At 41.3% G+C, this 10,657-nt stretch overlaps 1 protein-coding gene and 2 long non-coding RNA genes across 3 annotated transcripts in view; 2 read left to right on the top strand and 1 right to left on the bottom strand.

Annotated features, from left to right (window-relative positions):
• Window positions 1-10: 10 nt before the first annotated feature.
• On the bottom strand, window positions 11-928 carry LOC102309277. The gene is made up of 3 exons (XR_317239.3): window positions 743-928; window positions 345-404; window positions 11-243 (listed from the first exon to the last, which is right to left on the bottom strand). It is a non-coding gene; the product is annotated as an uncharacterized LOC102309277 (long non-coding RNA).
• A 1,784-nt stretch (window positions 929-2,712) lies between these two features.
• Window positions 2,713-4,773, top strand: LOC121811991. The gene is made up of 2 exons (XM_042212795.1): window positions 2,713-2,940; window positions 3,015-4,773. The coding sequence occupies exon 2, from the start codon at window positions 3,217-3,219 to the stop codon at window positions 4,771-4,773; it is 1,557 nt and encodes a 518-aa protein (XP_042068729.1). The 5' UTR covers window positions 2,713-2,940; window positions 3,015-3,216.
• Window positions 4,774-6,177: 1,404 nt separating this feature from the next.
• LOC102309490 overlaps window positions 6,178-10,657 on the top strand; it is a 15,807-nt gene continuing 11,327 nt past the window's right edge. The window contains exons 1-7 of the long non-coding RNA XR_006052789.1: window positions 6,178-6,470; window positions 7,003-7,164; window positions 7,247-7,372; window positions 7,497-7,657; window positions 7,739-7,847; window positions 7,944-8,042; window positions 10,215-10,235. This is a non-coding gene — a long non-coding RNA (uncharacterized LOC102309490). The remainder of the gene's footprint in view (window positions 6,471-7,002; window positions 7,165-7,246; window positions 7,373-7,496; window positions 7,658-7,738; window positions 7,848-7,943; window positions 8,043-10,214; window positions 10,236-10,657) is intronic.

The following is a 10,657-nucleotide window of genomic DNA, read 5'->3' as shown; positions in this document are numbered from 1 at the left end:
TTGGAGCAGCTGTGGTTGTTGCTGCAGTTGTGGCTGTTGTTGCTGCAGTTGCTGCAGTTGTAGTTGTGTTTGGAGCAGCTGTAGTTGTTGCTGCAGTTGTAGTTGTGTTTGGAGCAGCTGTGGTTGCTGTTGGAGCAGCTGTGGTTGCTGTTGTAGCAGCTGTGGTTGCTGTTGGAGCCCCTGTGGTTGCTGTTGGATCCCCTGTGGTTGCAGTCGAGCTTGAAATCTGTGTGTTGACTGAGGCTGATTCAGAGGGTTAATGATGGATACAATTTACATTAACACCAAATTTCAAATCCATCTCCTGCACACAGAATGATTTGTGGTTATTTTCTTACACTTACCCACAAACAGAAGTAGGATGGCACAGATCTTCATCATCATTCTGGAAATGTGTTTGAATGCTTTAAAGATAAAATGACCGATTGTTGTTTGAGTTTAGTTTTTAGGGTTTCGCACTGTGATACACAAAATGATATCACATAAAATTGAATGGAATTAAGAAAATATCCAATATATTTACTTAACTGAATATTTGGGATAAATAGAATTGAATAAAAATGTTAAAAATAGCCTCGATAAACTAAACAGTTTGAGATTATCTGAATAAAAGAAAAATAATGCCATAAAAATCATGTAAAACAAAACAAATCAGTAAGGTTGGACTTGTACAGCAGAAGCAGCACATGTGAACAAACACGAGTGTAAAATGTGGTGAAACATTCAGGATGAAGTGACTTACAGTCTGCCTGGTGCTGAGCTGTCTTCCTCTCAGTGACAGAGGCCGTGCTCTTCACCGATTCAAGCTGTTTGTTTAATCAGTGAGTTCTCCAGGAAAGCCAGCTTTTGTACCCACTCAGAAATCTGCAGGACCACAGATAAGATCAGGTGCTGAACAACCAAAACAGAGTCAAACACGTTAAGCAAATTGTTTTGCATTTAGGGAAATCTGGTTTTAGTTATAACATCTACGCTGCTATAAAAATGTGTTCATTTATCTGCAGAGCTTTTCAGCTAACACTCATAATTTAATTCTCTTCAGGTAACAGTTTTATTTTATTGCTTTAATGTGAAGAGTGACTACATCTATTTTAAACAAATGTAACTAACATATAATGTAGAGTAAGCAGACACACACGCAGGTAGGGAGATGTAGAGTCGAAGAGAGGAAACCAACTGACAGGACTACTGTGGATGCAGGTGCTAACAGTTCATTTGTATACAGATATGTATCTGTTTCCTGCTTGTGTGTCTGCACGCAGTTGTGAGGAAGAGGGATGCTACATGTAAGCAAGTCACAGAAGAAGGTGCTTACCCTCTGCCTTCTCTACTGCAATGTGAACAATAAGAAAAACAAGTAAAGCACAAGATGGAAAAAAGTATGAGAGCGTCATGACCGACTGATCTGGAATATGTGATGCGTGAGACTTCAGGTGTGCAGATGTCCAGTAGAAGAAACTGTTATGTGGGAGCCCATCGCTGTTTGTAGTGTCTGTCTGAGGCATTTTGGAACAAGTGAAGGTTTTCCAGAGAGTGTGGAAAACCGCCCGGTGAATCAGTGTTAGTCAAGTTACTGGAAAAAAGTAATTAGTAACTAATTACTGATTACTTCTCCAAAAAAACTACTCCTGTTACTTTACTGATTACTTATTTTGAAAAGTAATTAGTAACTAAGTTGTGTTTTAAAAAACATGATACACAACCTGAATAAGTAATAAAGCAAAAGACCTTTTGTCAGGAAGTCGTTAAATGTCTCACTGAAAATGTTTTTTTATTTTCTCTATTGAGCTGGGTAACATTAGAAGACGAGGGACTTCAGCAGCGGAGGGGTTCTCGCTGGTCTCGCTGGCTGGCTGCTTTTGCTGTTGAACTTTTTCTTGGCCCGAACATACCTGTCCCGAAGTTGCTTCCACTTCTCGCGGCATTTGTCCGGCTCTGTCTGGAGGGCGGCTGCTATTTCTTGCCACGACTTGATGCTAACGTGCGGGTTCTTGTAATACTTGTGTCCAGGGTCATAAAGGTTGTGGTGTAACGCAATTTGTTCAGCTAACTGTTCCTCGAAACTTTCGAGCGCCTGCATTTTTGTCCACTTCCGTGAAGCTTTTCTCTTTCCCGGGTCAACTCAGCGTTTCAACCAATCAGCATTCGATCTACGTCTAGCGTCATCAACATCGATACGCGCTGTTTTTTAATTATTATTATTATTATTATTGTTGTTGTTGTTGTTATGTGATTGTGTTTTGTTTAAAGTATTTTAATTTATTAAAATAAATCACATTTTGGGTTGTCTAGACCAAAATATTAAATTTAGCTCCACAAGGGCCTGCTATCCCCTTGCGAGGACATTATACCTCTGTTTTATCAAAATTTAAAACGAATGTCCTCATATGTGGCTCTCATTTTTCTTAGAAACAAAAATGTAAAAAAAAACTGGTGATTCTTTGTTTTTACATTCATGAGGTCCCAATCAGCCCAAATATCAAAGACAAATTAAAAATACATTCCATGGAAGAGTTCGGGTCTTAGGAGGTTAAGGATCAGATGGAAATACTGCAGGAAGCTTTGTGATACCTTCACTTTTCTCTGACAGGGGCTCCCAGTCAGTGTGTGTGACAAGTTTACACTGCTAATAATGGACAAACTGACAGCTCAACCACTGAAATGTGGTTAAATATTGATTTTCACCCTAGTCCCTCTGTTATATTTCAAAAGGATTAAAATAATTAGTGTTACTGTTGTAGAGACCCACCTTTTAGCACATCCCAGCACACCCACTCACTTCACCAGATGCACCTTGTTTAGTTCTCTCACCTTTGATTGGGTGTGGTGCTTGTCCTTGATTGCACTCACCTGTCACACATTATATGTCACACAGTACATAAGGACTGCATTCACTTTTGGCTCACTCTTTCCTCACTTCCACACGGGGCGGCAGCTGAGGTGAGGTTCTGTTTGGGTTTTTATTTTATGTAATGTTAAGGTAATGAGTAACTTGAATCTCTGTTTTCTTTCAGCATTGGCAGTCCATGTGTGTCTTTGTTTCCTTCCTTTTTTGCCTTATTTATTTGAGAATAAAAGGAGTACCCTGAAAATAATTCTGCATTAGATGGCTGCTTTTCTTATTCTAACCGGATGAGCCCATGAAGCTGATTGCTTCAGCCCTGAACCTTCCTCCCTTCAAAACATGGTCCTCCGAGCCGGAGAGGTATTAGCATCATGGATACACAGCAGCCATTTACTGAAGGTTTGAGAAGATCCAGTCGTGATAGTAGACCTCCTGCCTACCTGCAACAGTATGAAGTTCAGTACCCTGGAGCTAGAAGAGCTACATGTGAGACAGAGAGCCAAACTGAATGCCAGCACAGTGATAAAGACACACATGGGCTGCAGGATCCTGTCGGAGAGTCAGAAAGACCACCAGAGACATCCCCTGTTCCTTTACCCACCACCCAAGATGAGGTCATGAGGGAACTCCTAACGACCATGAGGGAGATTAAGCAATTTATGATTCAATCATCTCCTTCCCATTCTCGTAGCTCCAGATCTTCCATTCGCACAGTCTCATCTGAGGGAATCAAAGCTTCTGTATGCAGTATACGAGCCAGTCTTCAAACACATCAACAACCTGAGCAGCTCCCAGTAACTGATACAGCAACCTGTCAATCACCAATCCAGCCCCCGCAGATTAGCCGTCAGCCTGGCCTAGTTGCAGCTGCCAGCCCTCCCGTACCTAATGCAACAATACTAGATGCTGCAATCCCTTCCACTGGTTTGCCTAGACCAGTCCTTGCTACAGAAGATGAGACCCCCTTTGATTTCCTGGCCTTATCACGGCAGGATCCCCACCAGATCTCATGTGTTCAACCTGCTGTTCCTTTAGCGGAAGACCCTGTTCAACCTCTCATTCGCATATCTGACCACAAATATTGCCCTCCTCTAGAGCAGCAACCAGCTACATCCAATGCCTCATATGAACAGAAACCTTTGATACCTGGTACTGCTAGCTCGGGTCACTCCTCTAGCACGAGAACACATGTATATAAGCTTGAAGGTCCTTCGTTTCCAGACCTTAGTAGAGAAGACGAAATGCAATACAGGATGTTACGGATGGCCCTTACAAACCTTCTTGATCCTCATGAGACAGAGCACTTCAAATATCATGTCCTTCTTGATCACCTCAAAGTAGACCAAGCTAAACGATTAGCTCTTGCCTTTTCCTACGCTCCTGACCCATACACTCAAGCCATCAAAGCCCTTGATGAGCGTTATGGGCAACCAAGACAGCTGGCATTGAAAGAGCTAAAGAATATACTGGAACTGCCTCCTATCAGAGCAGGTGATGGTCAGAGCCTTGATAATTTTGCTCTTCGAGTACAGGCTTTAGTTGGGTTGCTTAGCACTATGGGAGAACAAGGACGTGCAGAACTAGACTGTGGCTCCCATGTCGATCGCTTGTTAGTGAAGTTGCCTGCAGAGCATTTCAGTCGCTTCAAACGGCATGTTTACAGGGAACAGGGAGAAATGACGTATACCTTGCCTTTGTTCTCATCCTGGTTGCAAATGGAATGCAGGTGTCAACCAAAGAAGGCCAGTCCTGTTTCATCCTTCAACCAGCCACGACCTGCCCGTAAGTACGCTTCTCCACTTACAACAATATTACATGAAGCAAATACATCTGATGATTCTGTACATGCAACACAGCCGATCATGACAACTAAGGCTACATGTGCATATTGCTGCTCACAGAACAAATCACAAAAAAAATTTTTTTAGGGGTTAAAAACCATTAGTAAGTTCCTGGGTTTATTCAGAAGACAAAGGATGAGAAAACAAACTGGATAAAAGTAAACAAACGGTGTTGGCGTTGTGCTAGGAATCATCAGGCCGCAAAGTGTGACCTGAAGAAAGCATGTGCCACCTGTATGGGACTACATCTCCAGATCCTATGCGATGTAAATAAGAGATCTAAAACTGACACTCATCCTGTAGTGAGGACGCTATACTTTGATAGACCTAGTGATTGTCCTAGTGTCCTTTTAAAGGTCGTGAAAGTGCTCCTGCGAAATGGCAAAAGAACCCTTGAAACATATGCAGTACTTGACGATGGCTCCCAGCGTACCATTCTTCTGACATCAGCTGCACAGCATCTCAACCTAACTGGGGAAGCAGAGAGATTATCACTTAGAACGGTCCGTCAAGAAGTTGAAACTATTCATGGTTCTTCCGTAAGTTTCAAAATCTCACCCATCGCACACCCAGAGAAAACCTACACAATTACTAATGCCTTCACTGCAAATCACCTAGCACTTTCAGGTTCAGCCAGCCCTGAACCTTCCTCCCTTCAAAACATCCACTCTTTCAGGAAACGTGTGTAGTCTGTTTCAGTTTCATCCTTTTGAAAAGCTCCTTTCTTTATCACCAGGATTCATTAAAACAGGTAGGAACCACATAGGGATTTCATTGTGTTTGTGATAACCACTAGAACCTAAAATATTGAAAGAAAAAACTATTTAAAAACTCTTTTGGGTGCAATCTACTTGGTTATATTTTCATTTGACTTTTGACAGCATTTTTAAGATTTACTTTTTGTCTTTCGGTTCACTGTTAATTCTTCTTTACTTATATGAAATGAAATGTCTTTTGCCATTTATTTGGGCAGTTATTTTAACTTTAATTTCAGTGGTTACTGGGACACAAAAGAGCATTTATATTGAACAATCAACAGTCAAAGTAAATAAAGTGAATGCTGTAATTTAAATAAAGCACTTTTCTGAATTTAATAAGACCTGAGATTAAAAAACAAATACCTGTAGTACAGCAAAGGGAAGCATTACTCCTCTTTATCAGATTTGACTGGAGTGTCCACACATGGGTATGAGAAATGTTGGTCACTAGTAAGTGTGCTGCGATATGAGTTTTTATCTCATAACCACAGGATGCATATCTCTGAAGACGTAAATAAGATTGAGGGGAGCTTTTTCTTAGGTTGCAGTAACACATTATTGTCGCCAGGGGGAGAAAAACTACGTTTGTAGTTTTTTTTTTTTTTAACTTTCCATTTACTTTCTAAAAAGTACTTTAACTTTGCTTAACCTCGTTTAAAGTTAGTTTTATTGGTATCAAACGCTTTATGGTGATTATCCAACAATATAACCATGTTTGGGTGTTAGTTACAGAGGCATGTCCGGGTTCCGGTGGGGACTCCCACCCTGCTTTCATTTCATCGTTTTTTTTCCGCCCTGTGCTGTTCGGTGTTTATGCTAGCTTAACCGTTTAGGCTAGCTCGTCTGAACTACTGTGCGTTTAGTTTTTGACTTTGAGTTTATCTGGCATGTTTCTCGGTACTTCCAGCCTGGAGTTTTCGTTGTTTATGACCGTTTAAGTGACGAAGATGTGGCCTTCAGAGACGCTAATCGTGTGGCTCGGCTGTTTGTGTGTCCTAGCTGCCGTGTCTCCTTCAGTACATGCGGGTAAGTCTGCTGTCCTCTTGAAGGATCCTTAAAGCAGCTCGTTTTGTAGCACATAGTGAAAATTGTGTTTTTGCGGAGTGGGTGGGTGTTTTTATGAAAGCTGAATCGTAGTTTAGTGATTTTCCCTGTTTGTGACCCCACCCAGTGCAAACCGGCGTTCACGTAGTGTTTTCCGCCAGTTTCTTACAGTCAACAAAAGCTAGCACACCAGGACTGAGTCCTTATGGACTCCAGAATAGAGGAGGTGAACTGGAAGCTACAGCTGTAACAGCATGTGTCAAACAACAGGTGATAAATAATCAGGATTAGTTAGCATACAATGAGACAGACAGCGGCGTGACACAGCAGCACGATGCATGTTTGAAATGCCAAAGCACTTTTATAGAAACGTGTTGTATGTGTGCAGTTTAGCTTTATTTACTTTAAAGAATTAGTCACTTTTTCCTAAAGAACAGTTTGATCTTCATTATTGAATGTGACCAGTCACTAATAGAAACTTTAAAGTTTTTAATCTGATCATTTATCTGGGCAGATACTACAGTCTATGGAAAAGTGGGAGGAGAAGCTGTCCTAAAACCACCTGCCAACCCTGAGTCTGGCCCCATCACACAAATCTCATGGAAAGAAGGTTCTAACAAAGCCATGGAGTGGGAGACAGGAGATACGAATGCAACAGGCTATCGTCAGTTTCGTGGTAAGCTGTGTTAGTGGTGCAGTGGTCCCATCTTTGATTATCAGTGATGAGTTAAAGGTAACAGTATCATATATGTTTGAAGATCGTGGCCACCTGAACACTTCCACTGGTGTGATGACGATCAGCAGTCTGTTACATAATGACAGCAACAGCTACACACCCGAGATCAACAACAGGCGACTCACTCCAGTTAGCCTCGTCGTCCTCTGTAAGTGGATAAATCAAACTGTGTTCAGCTTATCGAGTAAAACTGAAAGTGTTTAATATGTTACATCAAAACTAATGAAAGTGAATCACATGATGAATTTTCCTGTTTCCTTTTCTAACAACAGCTCCCGTCCCTGTACCCAGTGTTAACAAATCCTGTGATGAGAGCAAATGTGAGTTGATCTGTGAAGGAACCACAGCAAGAGCCACTCCAGTCAGCTACACGTGGATGTCAGATGATACTGGGACGCATGTTTCATCTGGGAAACAATATACTGTTCATAAGGTATTTTAAGTAGACTTTAGAAGGTGTGAAGACTTCTTCTCTGTGGTTTCAATTATATTAACAATTTCACTGCATTTCCAGGTGAACAGTTCAATCAGTTATGAGTTGAGCTGTGAGATACAAAACCCAATCAGCCGGGAGAGAAGTGAACCGATCACCATCTCTTCAGACTCATTCTCTGTGATATCTCGTGAGTTATTTCTGTAAAACACTCCTTACAAACTTATTAATGCTACAGGTCATCAACTTTGAAAAGCCACTTACTGCTGCTGTCATTATTTTACAGCACCTGGAGGAGGTCCAAACATTTACATGGGACTTACAGTGCTCATCGTGCTGCTGGTTGTCGTCACACTGCTGGTTGTCTTTCATAAATGGAAAACAGGTGACAAAATAAATAGTCTTTTATCAGCATATTCATATTCAGTATTGTGATCCCCCTGTCCCCCAAACTCATAGGCTCAGATGTAGGGGTGGGTATCGTTTACGTTTTATCCCATACCAGTACCAAACCGGTACTTTTGAAACGGTGCCGGTGCTTAAAGAATGGAGAACACAACTTTGTCCAAAAACCTCTCATGTTTAACTGTTTTCCACTTTTTCTTTGGTCATTTTAGCCTTTTTGGCCAGGGTGAAGGGAGTATCTGCCATCAAACAAGAAGACAGCCGCATGTAGCTATGATGATGTTTGCTAGTTCACCTTACATGCATTAATGTAATAACGTGGTTAGCCTACTCAACGTAAATTACACACGAACAACATTAAGCTACTCACGCAGAGAAGAACGGCTGCTGCTGCATCATCATCCGTCATCATTTCTGCTACACTGGCAGGGCTAGGGGCCAGGACTCTTTCTTCGGGTTTTTGGGAGGATGTTGCTACTCAGGGTCCGATTAAAACAGGCAACCACACACCGCAGTAGATGTGCAGGTGTGAGGTCTCGCAGCAAGCTATCAAATACGGCGCATTTCTGGCTTTTAAAAAAAACGCTATGCGTCGCCAGGTGTTTCATCAGGATTCGAGGTGTTACCTCCTTTGACAGTATCACAGTATCAGCTTAAAGCACTTGTTGCTGCTGAGTTTGCATCTTTTGCTGTGAAGTACAGCCAGACTTTGACCGCTTGCTTTGGGCATTTTTAATCTGTAGCTCTGCTCTAAAAGAACGTACGTACCTGGCCCGCCTACTACGCTCGAAAGGTAAAATGATTGGCTAGAATCAAAGTGTTACAGCTCAGGAAAAAAAAGCACCGAAATGTGCGCTGCTTTTGGTCTGGTTACTACCTTTATGCCATAATGGCACCAGATACCGGTACCCATCCCTACTCAGATGCCAGCAGAACATTTTAAAAAATGACCTTGACCATGAAATGAACCTCAATGTAATTCAAAACTACAACAGTCTCCTCAGCTTGCTAATGCTTACAGCTTGCTGTTAAAAGACAAGCTAATGCAACATGTTAGGAAAGATGCTCTGTAGTAATTTATTTAAACGCATCGCTGGCATCGAGCTTAAACAAAGCATATACACATGTTCACATATATGGCAAATATGGCGTATACATATGGCAAAGGTGGCTGCTGAATGAGAAAGAAAGCTGTCTAAAGTGACTTTGATGTGGTTATTGGTGCCAGATGAGTTTTTCACAAGCTGGTAATCTACTTGGATTTTCAAGTTTTCAGAGCTCTATGGGTCTAAATGTCTCATTGTTGTCAGTGCTCAGACTGCTTCCAGCTGAAGATAACAGCAAGTCAAATAACCTCTCACAACCAAATTATGCTTGAATGTTTCCAGCAACTTGTTGAATTTGTGCCATTAAAATTTTCAGACAGTTTTGAAGGCAACAGATGGCCTCACATTTGACTCTAGAATACTTTGGTATACAGAGGAGTTCATTGTCAACTCGATAACCACAAGGTACCCAGATCATGTGGCTACGAAACCAACTCAAACCATCACTCTTCCACTATCGCGATGATAGTTGAGGTTTGTGTGCTGATCTGCTTTGATTAATTTTCACCAAATGTGGTGCTGTGCTCAATGGCCGAACATGTCCACTTCAGTCCAACCATCCAAAGTATGTTTTTCTGATGTCTTGTGGTTTATTCAGATGCAATTTTACAAACCTAATCCCCGCTGCCATGTTCATTTAGAATGAAGACACTTTCATACAAACAACACACACACGTTCAGTGTTTCGCTACTGAGACCAGTAGAGTCTGAGATGTAGCTCTTGGGTTTTTTGGAATTTCACGTCTGACTGGAGTGAATTTGTTCAGGTGGAAGACACCTGAATGCTCCAGACCGACACACCGTCAAAACCTCTGATTTTAAAGAGGGGCTCACATTTGCTGGTGATTGATTAATTAGTGCATTTGGCAAAAGGGGATTCAACCCGATATTAGCGAGCAACAAATTAAGTCGCTAGTGAGTGTAGGGTTTGTCCCAGATCTTTCAGAATAAGGGTTTTTCGTTTAAGTCTGTTTGAGGTTGTATTTGAGTTTCATTTCTGGTGGATCGCTAATCTAATGTTGTCATTTTCTTTTGATTTCTTCCAGGAATGTGGTTTTTTGAAAAAGGTAAGAAGTCTAAAACAAAGTGCTTCCTAAACAAAGCTGAAATGTAAACATTTAGTTTTCATTTGCTTAATTTTATTTGTACGATTTTCTTAGTCAGTTACTCTCTATTTTAAAATGGTGAATTAGTTGTGAATACTATCTGATATTTTCGGTCAGTTTAAGAATACATCACATGTGATTCATCTTTAGACTGGAGCGTTAGTTTTACAAACACGTGCCTGTGGTGGATCTTAGTAACACGAACAACATGGAGAGACGTGCAAACAGTTTGTGTTGTACATAAATGATCTCAGAACGTGACGGAGCATTTCTCTTCAGTTTCAGCTCTAATGTTGAAACCATCACAGCTGAAGCTTTAACAGAACTGACTGGCTTCAAGAAATGCTGCAGCGTTTTAGTGAACGTGGATGTATTTTTAGTTC

This window comes from Haplochromis burtoni, unplaced genomic scaffold, assembly GCF_018398535.1.
Source record: "Haplochromis burtoni strain Fernald_Lab_line unplaced genomic scaffold, NCSU_Asbu1 Contig_394, whole genome shotgun sequence".
Lineage (NCBI taxonomy): Eukaryota > Metazoa > Chordata > Actinopteri > Cichliformes > Cichlidae > Haplochromis > Haplochromis burtoni.
The sequence above is the reverse complement of the archived record's forward strand: the minus strand, read 5'-3'. Positions and strand labels throughout refer to the sequence as shown.